Source organism: Leiobunum rupestre, chromosome 2 (genome assembly GCF_980474605.1).
Source record: "Leiobunum rupestre chromosome 2, qqLeiRupe1.1.hap1, whole genome shotgun sequence".
NCBI lineage: Eukaryota > Metazoa > Arthropoda > Arachnida > Opiliones > Sclerosomatidae > Leiobunum > Leiobunum rupestre.
This window is the reverse complement of record NC_143385.1, coordinates 28,781,775-28,802,517: the sequence shown is the minus strand read 5'-3', so window position 1 is coordinate 28,802,517 and position 20,743 is coordinate 28,781,775. Positions and strand designations below refer to the sequence as shown.

The following is a 20,743-nucleotide window of genomic DNA, read 5'->3' as shown; positions in this document are numbered from 1 at the left end:
TGTATTATACAGGGTCTTTTTTTTTGCTCGGAAAAGTGTTTTTTTTCAAAAACTATTTATAGTACCGATTTCAAATTTGGAAGGTCAATTATCTATACCGGGGGACATCAGTTTGAGAAATTTGAGCGTTTTCGGTAATGTTTTTCACCAATTTTGAAAAATTATTTTTCGACCACTAGGTGCGAGATAAAAAATTTCTATTATAAAGTTGTAGGCCGTCATCGAAAACCCTTAAAAATTGTTCACTCGACGAAAAAATATTTATTTATCAGTGAAAATTCGAGCTTGAAAAATTTACAAGTTGGTGAAGCCAAATTACGATTGTTTGAAACGATAATTGAAACCGAATTACCTAATCCAGTTGAAACTTTGGTTAAAAAAACGACCGGATTTAAAAAACACGAGGCTATAGGTCAATCCTAAACATGCATTGGGTATTTAAAGGAAAACTTTGGGAGATTATTATCAGTGTTTGATAATATTTCGAACAATGCCTCGTTATTCAGTAGCTGAGCGTACCGAGATAGTTGCCATTTACTATGGAGAAGCAGCGCAAAACCTTAGAAGAGTGACTGAAATCTTCGCAGAAAGACATCCAAATGGAGCACCATCTGTAAATACAGTAAGACGAGCAATTCACGATTTCAATCAATTTGGTAACTTGCAACCTAGGTTTCGCGGATTGGGTCAACCGGATTTAGACTTCGAGAACAATGTACTCGCGTACTTTGTGGCATATCCTCGTCACAGTTGCGCTAACGCCGCTGCTGATTTGGGTTGTTCTGCAAATCGTGTGTGGAAAATTCTTCGTAAGAATCGCTATCACCCATACAGAGCTACGCTCCACCAAGGACTAATTGACGGAGACCATCAAAGACGTTATGAATTTAGCAACTGGTTACTAAATGCTGTCCAAGAAGATAGACAATTTTTGCGCCATGTTTTGTTCTCCGACGAAGCGTCATTTTCTAGAGATGGGCCCTTTAATCATCAAAACAGCCATCTTTGGTCTGACATCAACCCACATTGGGGTTTTGAATATCATCACCAGGTTCAATTTGAACGGGTCAATGTTTGGGTTGGACTTGTTGGAAACCGTTTGATTGGTCCCTTTTTCCTGCCGACGAACCTCAACGGCCAAAGGTATTTACATTTTCTACATAACGAACTGAGTGACGCAATCGACGACCTTCCATTGGCTGAAAGACGTCAGTTGTGGTTTCAGCAAGATGGCGCCCCTCCGCATTTTTCCCGGCAAGTAACTGAGCACCTCAACAACGAGTTTCCTGAAAGGTGGATAGGGAGAAATGGTCCAGTGCATTGGCCAGCAAGGTCACCTGACCTAACACCGCTGGATTATTTTCTCTGGGGATTCGTTAAAGCAAAGGTATACGCCACGCCCATTGAAACTAGGGAGGAACTCATTAGACGAATAATCAGTGCTTGCCGAGACGTCACACCAGAAATGGTAGAGAAAGCGTTTGAGAACTTAATTGTCCGCTCACAAACCTATGTTGCAGCCAATGGTGATATTATTGAAAATGTTTTGTAAAAATTTATGTGAATAAAATATCTGCATTTAAAAACCAAACGTGTACATTTTTTCAAGTGTGAAAACTCTACTACGTTTGTATTAGACTTGTTCCCTTTTCAATTATCGTTTCAAACAATCGTAATTTGGCTTCACCAACTTGTAAATTTTTCAAGCTCGAATTTTCACTGATAAATAAGTTGTTTTTCGTCGAGTGAACAATTTTTAAGGGTTTTCGATGACGGCCTACAACTTTATAATAGAAATTTTTTATCTCGCACCTAGTGGTCGAAAAATAATTTTTCAAAATTGGTGAAAAACATTACCGAAAACGCTCAAATTTCTCAAACTGATGTCCCCCGGTATAGAGAATTGACCTTCCAAATTTGAAATCGGTACTATAAATAGTTTTTGAAAAAAAAACACTTTTCCGAGCAAAAAAAAGACCCTGTAGTTTAAGAAGATGATCGGATTTGAGATGCCTCGCAGTTAACTTTTTTAAATATCCCCCGAGAAGATTCAAACGATAATGGGCCAACTGTGCAGTTCCCAATACCGAATATGCAATTTCACGGTTTTCCATTAGCGCAGTTTTCTTTGGCGCAGTATCCCATTTTCGCAGTTTTCCATAAACGCGTTTTTCATTTGCGCATTTTTAAAATGTGCAGTTTTCCACTTGCGTGGTTTATCATTTGCGCAGGTTTTTCATTAGCGCGGTTTTTAACTTACGCAGATATTTTCCATTTGCGCGATTTCTCAATGCTGCGGTTTTCCATTTCCGCAGTTTTCCATTAACGCGTGTTTCATTTGCGCATTTTTCATGTTCGTTTGCGCGGTTTATCATTTGCGCAGGTTTTTTTTTGCGCAGGTTTTTCACTTGCACAGGTTTTTCATTTGCGCGGTTTCTCAATAGCGCAGTTTTCCATTTGCGCGGTTTCCCAATAGGGCTGTTTTCCATTTGCGCAGGTTTTTCAATTCCGCGGCTTCTCACGACTTAAATATTCTATATTAAGACTTTTTACCCTGAAAGACCGGCAGATTATTTTTAACATAACTTTGTTTACCATCCAATAGCGCTGCTGGTGTATTTTTAACTGCCGGTCTCGCTGTAAACACCAATCATTTTTAAGTTTTTCTTAGTTGAAATATCGTGTTTGAATTATTCTGTTGGGAATATATCTGCAGTCAAAAAGCAAACCGTAGCTTCTCAGAATTTGGGCGGATATCAATATGTAATATTTGTAACGCTGATGAAATTATCCTGACTATCGCTATGAAAACGTTTTCTTTGTATGTTAAAGAACACAGGCTTAGGCCATACTATTTTTTAACAGTTTAAACTTACTTTGACGTAGGCTCAGCTTAATATGCATTTTTCGTTTTAAAATTACACAATCTAAGCGAATGCCTGCCACATAATATTGCTTAGTACCTGCCAAAATTTAAATGTATATTTAAACATCGTGGCTGCCGAAAAAATACACCTTTTCCAAAATATTGCAATTTAAATTTAGTGCCTCCACAAAAAAAGTAATTTTTTCAAAATATTTAGAATTCGTCAACTTGAAACTAAAGACGTATTAGAGGCTAGAGTACAGGCTATATTTCTGGAAGTAGTCAGTTCTACACTACGATCATAAACTAAAGGTTGAGAAGATACGAGTCGCTGTTTGACTGGCGATATATTTTCAAGTGACTAATTCAACAAATGATATTTCAACTAAGCAAAACATGAAACTTTTTTGGAACTGTACAACGCGACCGGATACTTAACATATACCAACAGTGCAGCTGGATGGTAAACAAGGTACTAATGTAAAATATTTCTGCCAGAAATAACCCTTTTGTCAAGGCAAAAAGGCTAAATAATGAATATTTAAATCATGAAAATCCTCGCAATTGGGAAATCTGCGCAAATGATAAACCGTGCAAACGGAAAACTGCGCTAACGGGAAAACCACGCAAACGAAAAAAAACCCTGCCCTCAATCAAGCAGCGGGACCCGATGGTCTCCACCCTTACCTCCTTAAATGTTTGGCGTCATCTCTTGCCGCCTCCCCCCTGATGACCGAAACTCTGCCCTTCAACTGGAATCTCCTCAACACCGACACGTGGTCAATGGACTCCTCTACTTGTGACCCAGCACGGGTGGTGGCGCACTGGGAGATGTTAGCTCCATCCAAATGGTCCTATCTCCACCTCCGACTTCGGTCCGGTGTGGGCTGGTAACTGGGCTTCGGCCCAGGCTAACGGAGAGGGGCTGGGCAAACTGGCCGTCTCGGCGGATTGAGTTGCCTGCTGTGGGGCTGCGGGCCTCCGTATGAGGGCATGGCGGACCCATCTCCCGGCCTTTTGGAGTTCCACCGGGATATCCGGTGCCAGCTGTGCCGGGTTATGCGGGCTGCTGTGTGCCCGCCGTTCCCCTTTAGGCGCTCCTTCCAATGGGCTTGGCTCTCTACCTTCCTAGGTAGGGTGTCGGCTGGCGTTGCCAGTGCATCCGCTCTTATTCCCACTGCTGTGTGCGAAGTGGGGGCTGGTCGACCCATTGCTGCACCTTCTGCTGGGTTGAGTGGCTTGCGTCAAAGGTGCGACCATCAGTAGTGGGGTACTGCTCCTCATGCTGGATTTGTCACCTGTCCGGGCTTGTGGACGCCGGCGTAGGGCATAATGATGATAGACCTCCGGTGGTGTGGTTTCAATCTTACCGGTACACCGGGCTATAAATCTGATGCATGTCCTTTACTTGTGGAATATGTGGTCTGGTTCCTCGGCCATGAATCCGGACGCCCTCTTTTGATTCGGCGCACTCGTGGTCATAGTGCTAAGATCCTTAAACCACGCGTCCGGACCACCCTATGGCAATGGCACTTTGCGACAACTGGAACTCCCCACCTAAAGAACTACTCACATGTACGTCACGCCGATCCACCCGTCGTCTCATCCGAGAACATCTCCGCCCGAAACTCCGCTAGTCCTCTGGCTAGTTCCTCTTCTCCTCAACGGCTGTACACCGATCATCGTAATATTTGTGTCTCTTTTTTTGTGTTTCTCTGAACTATACTTCAAATTAATATTACTAATTACCTACTCCTGTACTTTATCTTGCTCTGTATGACTGCACAAAAGCTATATCTAGCTTAGCAGTCGATTATTTTATAATAAATAAATAAAAAAAAACTCTTCTGATGGCAGCACTAGATGAGGTCAAACCAAAATAAAATTCCCCATCACCGAGCTGAGGTTCAGAATTTGTTCCCTCCAGAAACACCTTTTCTGCTTCAAAGATTAGCAAGTATTATTTGGCTTTTGGAATAAATTGCTTGTCCGAACTAAAACCCCCTGTATATCCCAAGGGTATATGTCCAATAACAGTTCACATAATCTAGTGAGATTACTAATAGCTGATCAGATTAGATGAATGTGTATCAGATAGTTTTAAATCGGATAGCTGGGTATGAGAAATATAGAGGGTTCGGTTACCTGAAAATTTAATAACTTACAGGTTTCTGAAAATTACAGGTTGAATACGAGTTCAAAAGCTACTACGCTACGCAATGTTTGCCTTTATGAAAAATTTAAAGTTTTGTCCCTTCGCACGCCATGGTACACATAAAATCTTGGGTGACACAAGGTACATCTATTCCGCCTTCAAAGCCGGGCCTCACTGATAAATAACAATCTCCATTATCACTTAAAGATCTCGTCGCCAGGTTTCCAATTAAAGATCAAGTCACAAAGTCTCTTCTTAAAGGTCTGGTCTCGAGGTCTCTACTAAAAAGTCTGCACTCCAGGTGATCACTTAACTATCTTCAGTCCGTGTTTTCACTTAAAGATCTGTTCTCGAACAGACACAGCTTTAACCCATAACTTCGCTTCAGTTAACTCAGAAATGCAATCAGGTTATGGTTGGACTTTTGGGTCGACAGCAGAACCAATGCTATATATCAAATTTCGTTGGACTTTTCAATTAGTCCGTTCAGTTTTTCGTAACACAACAGGACCTTAAAATTAGTAAGCATTTTACGGCACCGATGATATAAATAGTAATAACGGTTTTTTATTGAAAAGAAAACGTATTTGTCTAAAGATGGTCAAAGACCGGTTTTGAACAAGCGCACTGTTCTTCTCTAGGGTTTAAACCAAAATCGTATTGAGGAATTCATCAAGATAGGAGGATTCAGCTTCAAATGACGTTTATCAAAATGAAACCATAATATGTAGATTAGGGGAAAACAAATCGAATGGAATTGTTGTTGCTACCCCTTGGTTTGGAGTAAGAGAAAAGCTGATCTAAATCTGAATCATTATAAATGCAACGCTACGTTTATACAAAATAGCTCAAGCGAACTCGATAAAATGAAATACCAGTTTAAATGTGAATCAAGATCTGAAGAGTAAATGTATTAAACACTCTTAATACCTATTCGGCGGAATATCCTCGAATTAGCCAATGACCAAAATATTCCAAATTAAATTTTTAAAATATATTAACTAACAAGTAAGAGTCAGATTGAAAATTTTAATATTTGTTAAGATCAATGACAAAAGACTGAACAACATCATATTTGACTATACGGAAACAGGAATCCATACCTCTACTTGGAATGCTTATCCTACCATATCGCGTATGCTAGTATCACTCTGACGGCTTTGGCCCGCCTACGAGTAAAAAATTCGCCTTTGCGGGCGCTCCACACTCACGTAGTTGTTTGTTTAGTCAACATAGTGACGTCTAAAAAACCTTCAGCCACATCGAGACGAAAATCTGCCATGATAGATTCCTGACGCAAATAATAGTGTTAAAATAACTTTGTTCGCTACCAGTTGGTAACTTTCCTAAAGACGTCTAAACCTTGTTCCTACGCACAGTATGAAAACATTTGTACCGATCGGATAGTACCAAAATTTTCCTTGTCATTCATTTTTGTCATTTATTTTTTATCTTAAGAAGTTAAATTCTCACCATCGACGTATAAATGTAGAAATGTTTTAGGAAAACTGTTGTTACCAAAAATTAAATAACAATTAAGTATTTCAACGCAGACTGAACAAGAAATTTCCGATATACATTTCCATTTATTGCGTCTTTCATTGGATCAAAGATCATTGACTAAATAGCTTTTTGTGATTCACACCTACCTTTAAATTTGGTCATGTTTACTGCATTAATCGAGCGAAATATAAGAATGTAATTGAATGGAAATGGAGCCATACAGAGGAGTCATTCATTGCTTCCAACGCCTTTCATGCTGAACCTAAACATCGCATCACTAGATCATCGTTTCATTTATTTCTATACAGAGGTAAGTTGATTTGATTGTATGCCCTTTTTTATCAACGTGTGCACGCGAAAAAGCCACACTGTAGAATTTTCTGCCAAAAGCTATTTCATAATTAACCTTTACAGCAATTGACGTGTAAGCTCGCTTAGCTTCGGTATTTTCGTCTGCTTAGCTTTGCGTTTAAAGGCGACAAAGCTGAGTCAATGAAAATTTAGCTGTTTAGATTCTAGTTTTGGTCTCGAGTTAGCTTTAAAAGCCAATTAATTTTATGATAGAACAAATCCACAATATTCGTAGTTACTGATCAAATGTTAGTAAATGTAAAAGCAGAAAATTACTTTCGAATGAAGCCATCTTGAAATAGCCGCTATTTTGAAAACCACGGTTTTGCGAGTGTATCATGGCACTTTGGCGATCCAATTGGCACTGATCAACCCTGAAAGCTTTCACTGATACCACGTCATTAGAACGATTTTTTTTGCGCCTGGTTAAATGAAAGGTAACAATCACCACGTTTGAAAATGCATCTTAATTTGTTAAATTATGATATGTGTGAAAAATAAAATTAAAACTAATCTACTTTAATACCGGATTCAGTCGTTGGTTGGAATAGACAGTCCAATAGAATCCTAGCTTTTTAATTCCAGGCCCCTTTTTAGCTTAATCGTGTAAATTAGACAATATCGTTCTTTTACAAAAATGTTAGTGCTGCAATGTCGCTTTCAAGCAGCAAATTTTCATATCAGCACAGGTTAAGCCACATCTCGTAAACGTTTACGGGAAACTTGTAGGAGTATTGATACAGCTTTTTTTATATACCTAGTACAAAATTCATAATAATGACTACGTTATTTAAAGCTGAACACTAACCAAAATACTTCTTGGAGTTAGATGGAGAAAACCAAATAAAAGCCTTAAGATATCTTTGTGCTGGAATTAAATTAATATCACTCAACATAAGAAGCGTTCATGCAAATTTTCCTTATATATTCACAAATTGTTAATAGACTTTTTAAAATAAGTAAACAAATAGACTTTTTAAAAAGAGTAAACAAAATACTTTTTAAAAGGAGTAAACAAAATACTTTTTAAAAGGAGTAAACAAAATACTTTTTAAAAGGAGTAAACAAAATAGACTTTTTAAAATAAGTAAACTAAATAGACTTTTAAAAATAAGTAAACTAAATAGACTTTTTAAAATAAGTAAACAAAATAGACATTTTAAAATAAGAATCATGAAAGTTTCGGAAACTATAGGAATCTATTGAACAATATAATTAATAATTTAATGTACCAAAAAAATTCTGCAAAAAACCACTGTTAGAGTAAAATGTCTTACGATTTAAAGAAATAAATTATCAAAATACTGGGAAAAAATAAAAATCCCAAACAATGTGCTCAGATCTTTCCCGACCGCTTCCGAGATTTCTTTAATGCACCGAGGGCCCGAAATACACTCATTAATCATAGTTACCCCTGTTAGTATGTTAGGCGAATTACTCAGTCTATATGGTTCTTAATGAAATATAAATAACCTTAAAAATAACTCTGCTCCCGGTTTCAACGGCGTCGCAACAAAATTATAGAACGTTGCTACCATAATATCCTAGCTCCTCCCATCTATATAATCAATTTATAGGAAATTACTCAAAAATCAGAACCACCCAAGTTAGAGTAAATGAGGCTCTGTCTAGTAAAATAAATGTACCAGCTAGAGTACCGCAAGGACCTATTTTATTTCTTACACTATTTAATCGGTTTCTAAATCACTTGGCCTATGTAGATAAAGAACACCTTTTAACTCTACGGGAATGACACACTCTATTTAGACCCAAATTCTGACATAAACGTATTATATGCAATGACCAATAATATAATGCGATCCATTAACGAGTGGTTTAAAGAAAACGAATTAGAAATTAATAATAACAAATCAGTCTTTATGATAATCAGGACCAATAATAAACCAATGATTGGTTATATTTATAACACTAACTTAGACGGCTGTAGCTTAAAAGAAGTCTTGTAAAATATTTGGGTTTATGGATCGATGGCCATATAACATGGAATAACCAGTTAAATTGTTTAGCTAAGAAATATTGTATAGCAGGCTGAGAAATAAGGAATTTTTTAAACTGGACCTGTGGCCAGTAGAGCCTAGGTAGTTTAATTAAAAAACTGGCCACCATTTTTATCCATTTTATCTTCCTATAGTCGCGAATACAAGCCTACTGAGAGAGAGACTGTTTATATTTCTTTTTGCTAACTGCTTAATTCGCTTCTTCTATACTGCATGTAGAGTGTATAGTAGACAGACTCACGACACCCAGTCAGCCACCCATACACGCAATTGACACAAGGCCAAGCACACAGCATAGAAGCAAATATCAAACAATAGCATTTAATTTTTAAACTGGCCCAGCTAATTTTGAAACTGGCGATTGAATTGTGATAGTGCCTAATTTCTCACACTGTCGTATAGTATATATCTATTGAGGCGTAACCGAGAACTATTCAATCGTAATATTAAACATAAAACAAAATTTCATCTATAACACGTTATTATTAAGCTATAAATCGCTAAATATTCAAAACTTTAATTTATTTCACTATAGTACTCAACCAATGTATAATCTTAGACGACAAAAACCTTACATAATACACCGTCTAGCAACAATATTAAATTAAACTCAATTTTTTATAATGGCGTTAATATCTTTATTTCTTTGGGTTTGTCTGAACTCCCTAACTTATATAATTTCCAACGGCTCGCTCGAGATTATGTTTAAACAAATAAATCTCTAAAAATAAAAAGTAAATTATAAATCACCCCAATATGTTATTTTTCCAGTGTCTGTGACAGTATTTCTTTTTCGATGTTTGCGCAAGGAAAATGATCTTTTTATAAATTTGGTATAAATTGTGATTTTATTCTGCTTATGTTGCAGCTCAAAAGTCAATATTGACTTAGCCGAATATTACTCCGGTGGTATGTAAATAATTAATCATTGAAATATTACTATTATTATTAATATTGTTATTATTAACCCATTCAGCCGTAGTAAAAGCGCATAGGACCAAGTTTAAGAATTTAATTAAATAGACACCGAATGATTCCATATTGTGGAAATTATAACCTTAAGTGGCTCAAAATGTAAGGTTAATTGGATAACATATTTTAAAACTTACCGCTAATTTTTAATAATTGTTTACATAATAAACATTCATTAGCATAATTTTGTTAATTGTCAAACTTATTGTAAGTATGCTACTTATGTTGTTTATAAGGGCATTATCGCAACGTATTTAAAGGACAAAATTAAGAATTCGCATCGTTCAAAACAAAACGAAACATTTCTCAACGGTTTCTGCGATAAACAATTGCTAGATGCGTATTCGTAAAATGATTGCCGATAGGGTATCTCAAATGGTAAGTTGATCCTTTAAGGGAACGTTTTTTAATTATGTTTTAAATGTCTAGTTATTTATAACGATAATAATTTACATATAAATGTGAAGTTTAACTTAACATGATACGTTTTTCGTGTAAAAAAATTAACTGAATATTTGAAATATATTTCAAATATACCCTACTTTAAATATTTTGCGTTGCGTGTCAAAAACTTTCCATAGCTGTTCTAATCGATAAAGTTGGTTTCAAGAGTACCAAAATATGATACACTTATGAAAGTGATAAATTGTAGTGGTAATTATGCTCGGATGTTATAGCAGTACAAATATTTGTATCTGGTCAGTGTTATCTATAAAGAGTTTATTTGACTGATAGTTTTTTTCTTAAAAATATTAACATTTTTAACCTCTTATAAAACAAGTAAAATTCTGAAATTTATATAAAAACATGTTTTCGATGGATGATTTTTGGGCAACATGACTAAATATTTTATGCCCTAAGATGGGACAATGATTGTAAAAGTGTTAACTTAAAAGCAGCAACACATTATAAAATAGTTAGAGCACAAAGACTGAACCTCTGTGGTTAAAAAATATAACGCGTTATATTAACTGGCTGGCACCTTTTTGTGTGTACATTTTCTTAAATTTTGATGAGCGTTTTCTGAATTTTTAATTTCTTCTCAAATTTTATTTTACTTTTCACAAGCCTTTTAGTGTCATTTTATTCTTAAACTAATTAGTTCATAGCGCATTTATGCTTTTGAAACTTTGATGGTGTTCGACATGGAATTTTTTTACAAACTTGGAAATTGCGTAAAGCTGAAAGATAAATAAAACCGCTTTTTGCGCAAGTAGTTTATAAATAACTGCATTATACTTTGGTAAAAAATCAACTATTTTAAATCTCGAGTTTTTAACTTATCAAAAATATGGATATCCGGTTAGTTTCTCGTATTGGACAAAGCGAGCGATTGTGTGTTTTGGCCGGTTCCGATAACCTACATTGGATTTCTCTAAAAGGGAAAAAGTTTTAACAAGGGAGAAATTGCTGTTTTTTATTAATAGCATTCGTTAAATTCTGTTGTATACGTTTACATTTAATTAAATCTTTAATATTTTTACATCTTAAATATTTGATTTGGTAGAAAATAAAAAAACTTCGTACAAAAATGTTTTTGTTAAATTAATTGATAAAATATTTGTTTTTGTAGAAAATAGATAACTTCATACTTAAATGTTATTCTTAAATAAATTAATGAAATATTTCGTTTTGTAGAAAATAGATAATTTAGTACTAAAATGATAAATACATTTTTCAGCTTTTTCTTCGTTTGGGTAAGATCAAAATCTAATATCAACTTTTATCAACAAAATAGGTAACTTCATATAAAATGGTATTTTTCATTTAATTATAGCCACGAATTGCATCAATTGTTAAACATATTGATCTATACGATACATACTGGAAAAACAAAAACGTTGCATCATGGATTACAATTCTTAGCTGTACTCATTATTTATAAATAAAGATAATTACTTAAGGAATAACCACGAATAATTATCGGCCGTCGTCCCGATACTATGAGGAATGGTATGACAATTACCGTAAAAATACGAAAATGTAGAGGAAAGTTCATTAGCGTTTCTACTTGACGTTATGAGGCGGAAAGGAAAGCCGATTGGGAAGAAGAGATTCAGTTCGGGGAAGTGCGTTACATAAGACCAATTCTAGCTACAAAAAATTCCAAAATCTAAATTACCACGATTTCACTGAACTCTTTGCGTGGACAAACGAATTACAAATTAACACGTCACGTATGTATAAAATTATGAAATGATCAATTTGAAGCCTTGACCCCTACAGCTTTTCCAAAAGAGCCCTATTTAGGCATGGACACTGTATCTCTAACCGGACAGGAAAAGCAGCATGAAAGAGGTACCCCCTTACTGTCCGTTTGCGTCCGACTTCGTATTAGCTGAAATAGTCGGCCATTCTCGATTCGCAGGGCCGTCAAGGTCACTCGAAAGAATGTAAACCCCCATTTCAAACGGAACGTTTTGTCGACCACGTGACGAATTATATGGCCTTGACAGCCCGAAACTTTCAAAATTCTTGAACCTCCCCCCCTTTACAGAGAGACGGTGGCGGCGGCAGGTGATTTTGTATGGTGGAAGCTACAGCTTTTCCCGTCCGTTAGAGATACAGTGTCCATGATTTAGGCCATTTTGTGTACTACAATTCTTTTTTAAATTCCGTTTGCACCGGGCAGGACTCGAACCCCAACTCCCTTTCACGACAGGTGAGCATTCTAACACAGAACCACGGGTATCCCAAAATTAGTTAGGCTTTAAATACAAATGTATTTCGTGTAGCCCTGTTTAATCGATATGAAGTTTTTCCCTAAGGAAATATAAAAGCTGGCCTATTTTCCACAAGAAATTGTATCCACTTAACCTATAAGTCTAATAAATGTTCAGCTAAATGAATCTAGCCAGATGATAAATAATCTGATAAAATTTAAAGATTACTATGCGAAGGGTATATAAAATATTAACACTAATAATTAGCTAGCCTAATTCCCAAGGTACCACCTTAGGCCCAAGTCATCTAGCGACTTTCAATGCCTCGAAAATATGGTGACTGGGTTACAATGAGTATGAGGGTCTATCCTAATAAATTTCTTTGGATATCTGAGAACTGCGTCCTGATTAGTTGGACGCTTTGAGTAATACATGAAAGAATAGAATCTTCAAGAGACATTTTCTCTATTTTTCATGGAAATACTCGACGGATACATTAGCCTTCTATTTATCATGAACGAGTTACTAATAGTTAATCAATATTGTGTATAACTAAAAATTATTATTAAATTCAATGATAAATTTAAATACACCGTTTTAGTGATAAAATGCCTAAATTGTTTTGAGGGAAATAACCTTAACGAAATTCTGATAACTTGTGATACCTAATATTTTTAAGAGGATGAACCATTTTAAAAGGCCTTATAAATTTTTTTACCTCGGGTTCAGGATCAAACCCAGTTAATATTTTTCTATTTATTAAAATTTATTAGTTTATTTGAAAATTCGCTACGTTCGTAGTAAGCCTTGGTTATGTACTTAATTAATTTTAGCATTAATCATTGTAAAGATAATTGTGGAATATAAATTAGTTATTCCCATATTAGTTCCTTGGTGAAGGAAGCTATTTTGGGCCAATGCCATTGCTTAGTAACAATGACTACTTAATGTTAATTTTAAAATCACGCATGTGGAATATGATATGTATTTATACTGTAAGCAACTGACTTACGAAGGTCAGGTTTTATAGCAATTTTCCAATTGGAAAATTATTAGAAAATGAATAAGCAAAGCTCTCAGATAAAAATAAACTTCAGCTAAAGTACCAATACTAGATCCAATTCTTACACTCCTTCACATAAACAGGAATATTTGCTTTGGTAATTATATTGAGTTCAGTTCATTTAGAAATTAATCTGTAACTAAACCGGATTGCTTTTTAAAAATGTAACTCAGTTAAATTTATTATTATTTTATTAGTAACAAATTGCAAACCCTTATTTCATCAATTTAATTTTGTTTAAATTTTCAGGTTTGGAAAACAAATCTTTTGATAAAAAACCGAGCTGATTATGCATATAATTTTTAGAAACAGTTTTACTTTTAATTTACGAAAGAACTTAAATTTCCTTTATTTGGAAACAATTGAAAACCGTCAAAAAGTGTTTAAATTATCGGTTTCTTCGTTAACGAGGAATGGATCGAAAGAAAAACAAGGTGTCGCGTTCGTTTTAGGCTGGACTGGCTGCTATGAGAAGAACCTGCGGAAATACGTAGAAATTTACGAAAAACGTCGATTCGCGGTGATTAACTATTGCCCCTCTCCGACGCTCGTTTTTGGCATCAACCCAAAGAAACGTCTAGTGGCAGATTCGGAACTTCTAATTCAATATGTCTTTGAAAATAAATTGAATAACCTTCCCGTGTATTTCCACAATTTGAGTAATGGTGGTGTCTACATGTATTACACGCTACTCCGGAAACTAAGCGACTTGGGGATAAGCAATTTTAAAATAGCTGGCACTGTATTCGACAGTTCGCCGATGGCGTCAGACGTCAAGCTAACAACCAGCGCCGCGTATGCCGTAGCACCGGGAAATGAAGTATTCAAAATGTGCTTGAGCTTTCTAGCCGTCCCGTGGATATATTCTATACTGGCCTTCAATAGTCTTCGAGACAGTAACATTGAACGGCACCGTTTCTTCGTCTTCCGCGAATTGGCCATGCTCCCGAACCAAGGACCGCAACACTTCTTCTACTCAGAAGCGGACGCTATTATATCCCACCAAGGAATAGAGCGGTTCATGGATGAAAGACGAAAGAAAGGAGTCTTAGTGACCTCCACCAAATGGAAAGACTCGAGTCACGTTAAACATCTTGTGAAATATCCCGAAGTCTATCGCAGCACGTTAAATAGTTTTATCGACGCTTGCCAAAATAATACTGCAAAAACTGATGAATCAACTTTGCGTTAATGAAATAGGCTTGTTATTGTTCCCCTTGGACGAGACTGCAATTAATAATTAAAATGGATTAGCCAAGTTTCACAAATTACGTAATGCAGTAATGGGGAGGAAAGTTGAACAACCGTTCCTCAATGTTTAAGAAAAGTGAAAGCTGAAAATTATTAATTATATTTAGGAACACTAGGAAAATAATACTTTATTTAGTGACTTGTAATAAACACCCAATACAAATAATTTTTGAAGCACCAACAACTGTAGTATTATTTTCGAAGCATACGTGTTTTTATTCGCCTCTGCAGCACGAGTCTCTTTAACCTTCGTTTATTGCCCAATAATTATTACAGCAGCTCAGAGCTGAACACGCACTTAGTCAATCTTGTAACATAAATCATTTTCTACCATTCAATGGTTTCCTCTTAAGAATTGAAAAGTATTATGCAAACAAAAAAGAAAATAACCCTTTACTTCTACTTATTTTCTCAAATGCGTGATCTATAAAATCTAACATGATTAATGCAAATATTATGCGTTGCATTAAGGTATTATCACGCTACATGAAGGTATGAGAGAACATGCATCTAGAGTGACACCGGTTGTGAACGGCTACGTATTGGCGGCAGCTAGTTGACTCACCCCTTGGTTATTTCGCAGTCTAAATTTAACCCGAAAGGTTAGCAGATACAGGAATTGATTCCATCGTAATTGGTAGAATACGTGGGTCTTACCACTTTATTTAATTATAATCAGATACGTAATCACTTAAGTGTAGTATAAGCTTAAGGATTGTACACTGACTACGGTGAGTAATCAACCCCTCGGTATAATATGCGTTTAAGGACACTCAACTGGACTTCTTATAGAGTGGCCACAATGGTAAGTTATTTTTTTAGTTACCACGCAGCAATTAGGAACTTTTCTCAAAAGTTTGAAAGACGTTTCTTCTAGAGTAGTGAGTGGGGCACATTCATAAGGTGTAAACGTCCTATGATTCCAGCTTTGACTTAACTTTAAATCTGAAATGATTAAATTTTACCTTACAAATATATATGATAACAAGTTGGCAAGCCAAAATATACCTCTCCTCGGAAGAATTGTCCCTAGTGGTATTAATTTCTCGAAATAACCCTTAAAGATATATCTCCGCAATTTAGAGTTATTTGTTAAAAATGTTATCCCAGTTCTATCCCCCCCGGTATAAAATTTAATTATAATTAGAATAATTGAGACGAAACGACCAATTTTAATTTATTCAGAATATCATAAGTTAAGTAGTTACAACAGTGAGTTAGACGTACTATAACAATGCACAATTGAATTACACCCTTTTTACAGTACAAGTTTGTCAGTTGAATATAATACAAAGCAAATTTTAATGAAAGAAATAGGTACAGAGGGTATAATAACGACCATTCGCTTTTAGGTTTATAATTTTAACGGAATCGGGCCGATTTTAATTAAACGATAGTTTATCGAAATTTTGTTAAAAGAATATTCCCTAAGGCCGCGCGATAAATTTACGAGAATAATTTCCCGTCGCCGTTATATCGCAAATTTAGTTGATTCGGGACTGCCAGAACTTTAATGTTGTAGGGCGAGTGATTAGAAATAAAATGGCAACCAGAATTATGCAACATTATAAATGTTTATTTTTATTCAGAACAGTCTATGTAACGTTCTAGATTTAACTTTCATCAATAACCCAACAATATATATCCCTCCTACGTAATTGTGCAGAACTGGTACTCAAGTGTCCAAGACTAGATTTGTCTTAGTTCATCGTGATTGAAAAATAAACCAAAACACACTTACACTTAAGTAAATATCATAAATTATACTGAGTAATTTTAACTAAATTCAAACTACCTTACTATAAACTCTTGTCTTAATTAACAGCTGAGAGCTGTTCGCTACTAATATCTTCCAATCTACTTAATTAGCCTCACTGGTTGAGTTGATAATTTCAAGGGTATAATTAGGTTATTCCAATTCAAAAAACAATCAATTTTATCTTACAGCTGACTTGAGTTAGTTCACAATTACTTTAACACTTTCAGTTTTAAACACGCACTGTTCATACACTTAAGTCCATTCGCTCACGTGCCAAACGCGAAACACAATTTAACTCTTTCCTTGACCGAAGACCGAACATACTAATTAAAACCGCAAAGTTACCTCATAACTTTTGACCGACACCAGGACCACGTCCTGTAGTAGTTCGTCTGACCGCCAAGAACTAAGAAAGACTAATCTTCCATATTGACGGCAACGGCTTTATATACGTTTATTTGATGTTTTTTAGTCCCGTCAAGATTTGACTAAAGTTCGAAAAATTGAAGAGATTATATTTTTTACCCGGTTTGATTGATAGTTCTCCATACGGTGGCGCTATATTATTACTTTTATATAGTTTTGAATAATTATCCTTTTTCTAAGCGTTATTAAAAGGGAAAAACCCGCCTTATCATAATGGTTTCTTTACTTTTTATATTCCTAAAGGAAGTCAATGGCTCGGCGGTAAACTATCTGCATTGTGACGATGCAACCCAAGTTCAATTCCTGAACACGATCAAATAATGTAAAATACTCAGATATTTAATTAAATATAATATTAATATAATTTATAAATATTTAATTAAATATAAGATTAATATAATTTATTAATATTTAATTAAGTATAAGATTAATATAATTTATAAATATTTCATTAAATATAAGATTAATATAATTTATAAATATTTAAAATGATGTAGAATAAATTATAGTACCTAACGTTATAACTTTGTAAATGACATTCGCCAAAGCTGTTTTTTAGAAAAACACCGTAACATAACAAGCGTAGGTGGCTGAGTGGTTAGAGTAAATCTCTTCCACAAGGCAGACCCGGGTTCGATTCCCGGCCGGCGCTAATAAATCGTAAATTGATACTAAGACGAATACCGTGTACAATTGGTGGAAACCCTGCCATTGGACGTTGAGAGGTAGCATTACACTCAGCACTCGGTCAGTCCCAAAGTCATTAAGAAGAAGTTGTAGATAAAACGCCCGTACAAACATAACAGACTCAACATCCGCAACCATCATATCACAGACACACCACAATCTCTACACCCACAACCGACATAACACGAACTTAACATACACAACCATCAAAACACAAACACAACAAACTCAACACTCATAACCGTCATAACACGAACTCAACATCCACAACCTACGCATGAACATTACAAAAACGTAATACACCAAACCGTCACGACGGTGAGCGAAAAAACACCATCCAAACCAAACCGCAAATGAATCCTTTAACGCTTACCGTCACACGGTGGTTTTGCCAACCCTTCGAGAAACTGCGAACGCAGAGATTTCGAGAAACTGCGTACGCAATGATTAACCTTTGCACGGAAAATGTGAACGCGTTCGCAGGGCAGACACACAGACAGACTGACAGACAGACACGGTGATTGTATAACCCCTCCTAGGGGACTTTGTCCCCTCGGAGAGATAAAAACCAGAATTTATTTAGTATTTTGAGTACTAAACTGTTTCATTACTATGTCAGGTGTTGTATGCAGTGTCTAAAATGGCCAGGCCTCACACTATATATGATCAATTACATGCTAGTGATTAAAAATAAAGGCTATTAATAGGATGCACCTATCGGAAAATTTTGTTAAATACCTATCCTTTAAATAAATTCAAAGTAAAGAAAGATACGAAATCTCAATCTTTAAAAAGCTTCGGCACTTCAATCCTCATTAAATAATTCATTATTTCGAATATGAAAATATGTGGAACTTTATGACGAAAACCAACTTTCGAACGTCTTTTAAGCCCATTTCGAGTGAAAAGCACTCTTCATTTGCAAAGTAATTACCGGGTCTAGGGATTAAAAATTCCGAATACAGGCTTTCAGAAAAATATTATGTAATAAAGCGAGCAATTAAAATAAACTGATTAATTTATTTGAACGAAGCGGGTACCCAGATCGAGTATACAATAAATAAAAACACAATTTTTCATTAAAATAATACATACAATCATAAAAGCGTTTGAAAAGCAAACTGGAAGTAAAGTTTTTACACTTTCGGTGATTGATTAAGGCATTGCAGAGTCTTATTTGTCGCTTTGTTCCTAAGATAGCGAAGATGGAGGAAGTGGGTTTACGCTAAATCACGGCCACTCGAACTAGGTTGGGAAAATGTGACTTTGTAATCAAGTACAAATTATATCCTAAAACGTCTTGATCAATATCATTCAACTTCATTTTATCGTTGAGAAATGACGGATTAAGAGTCAGGTTTCAAAATGGCCAGAATTGACAGCTCGCTAAAGGGGTTTATCATTAACTAAATTGTTGATCAAAACGAAGGGAAAAGTTGACATTTTGGCAGGAACAAATTGATATGGCACTTTGAATGAAATGAGAGATTATTTTGTGAGACGTTTGAACAGGAATTCAAGGGCACCCGCAGGAATTTTTCAAAGGGAGGAAAATGCATACATAGTCTAAAGGAAGGAACTTTAGAACTTTATTAGTGCATTTATAGGTCGGAAGTCGGCATTTTGAAACAAATAGCGTGATTTTCCTTAAGGGAGTTAAATCTTTGCGCGCACAAGGTCGATAAAGTGTTTGCGAGTACCTATCGTTCGCTTAAAAGGAATGTGACCTTACATTAATCTATTAAATCAAAACATAACAACGCACTTACGGAAAAACTAATCGTTTCTTTCCATTTTTGTATTCACTCTAACAAAACAACAATTTTATAGATTAAAAGAATTCATGGTTACAATATTAGTCATTAAATTTTATTATATTATGCAGACACGATACTATATGACTGAAGTTTGAAAAACGTTTCATAAAAACTTAAACATATCAGTTGTTGACATGAAGCCTGATAAAGAACTACCGTTCGAAAGCTAGCTGTAAAAAAATTTCAGTCATGTAGTATCGTGTATCTGCATAAATTGATAAAATTAATTACTATAACACAACAACTTTGTCACATTTTTTTCTCTTTGCACTCGGGGAGGGATGGTTCGTTCAAGCAGTAGTAAATTTTACTTGGCTGTAGAGAAGCATTTTGATACTTCATTTTTAATTATATTTTAAGGATTCTTATTGTAAAACCATATAAATTCAATTAATTTTAAGGTTTATGGGGTTTTATAATTACGGCATCGGAGTAAGGTAATTTGGAGGCTATTTACCAAGTAAAAGTACACTATGCCCCTCGTCACGAAGAGTAAAAATTGGAAAAACTCCACCCCTAAATGACGTAACAAATTATGAAACCTCCATGACTGTTATAGAACCAAAAACCTTGAAATTATTAAATATTTTTATTTATAATAACCCGTTTATAAAAACAAGTACTAAGTTGCGACTGTATGTTAAAATAATTTATAATTTTGGATACGGTAAAATTGTTAATTTTAGATTCGTTACAGTTGATTATTTTGGATCCTGTACAATTGATAATTTTTGAACCTAAATAGAACTATGATATCATACGTAACATTGATCGACCACTCCCCTTCATTCTGTAACAATTAGTAACGCTTTTTCAAACTCCTTTATCCCTACGTCATTTGTGATCGGCCTCTAAGAGTGTGCGGTCTTTTCCATTGTTAATTTTTTCTACCAGAGGTACTCAAAGATTTTATTTTTAACAAAATAAACTGTTATTGTTATTTTAAATTACACTTGAAGTATGTTTTTCTTTATAAAGAACCATTTAATATAACAACAGCAACATTCACGCGTGCACGCTAGTGTAAACGTTTTTGTTTACCAAAAGACCCGAAACATCTTTATCGCGGAGCTATCGAACTGGATGTTTTCGTGAAACCATATTTTTTTAGTTTTTGTTATTATCCTATTATTGAAAGTTGTGTTGAAACAGGTATTGATCTTAAAAGTTGGAAAGTTAATTGAATTCAAGTTGTGTGTGCATCTAGGAATC

At 35.2% G+C, this 20,743-nt stretch overlaps 1 protein-coding gene across 1 annotated transcript; it reads left to right on the top strand.

Moving 5' to 3' along the window:
* The first annotated feature begins 4,392 nt into the window (after positions 1-4,392).
* Positions 4,393-14,783, top strand: LOC149957271 (transmembrane protein 53-like). The gene is made up of 2 exons (XM_090166939.1): positions 4,393-4,441; positions 14,044-14,783. The coding sequence occupies exons 1-2, from the start codon at positions 4,393-4,395 to the stop codon at positions 14,781-14,783; spliced, it is 789 nt and encodes a 262-aa protein (XP_090023065.1).
* Positions 14,784-20,743: the final 5,960 nt, after the last annotated feature.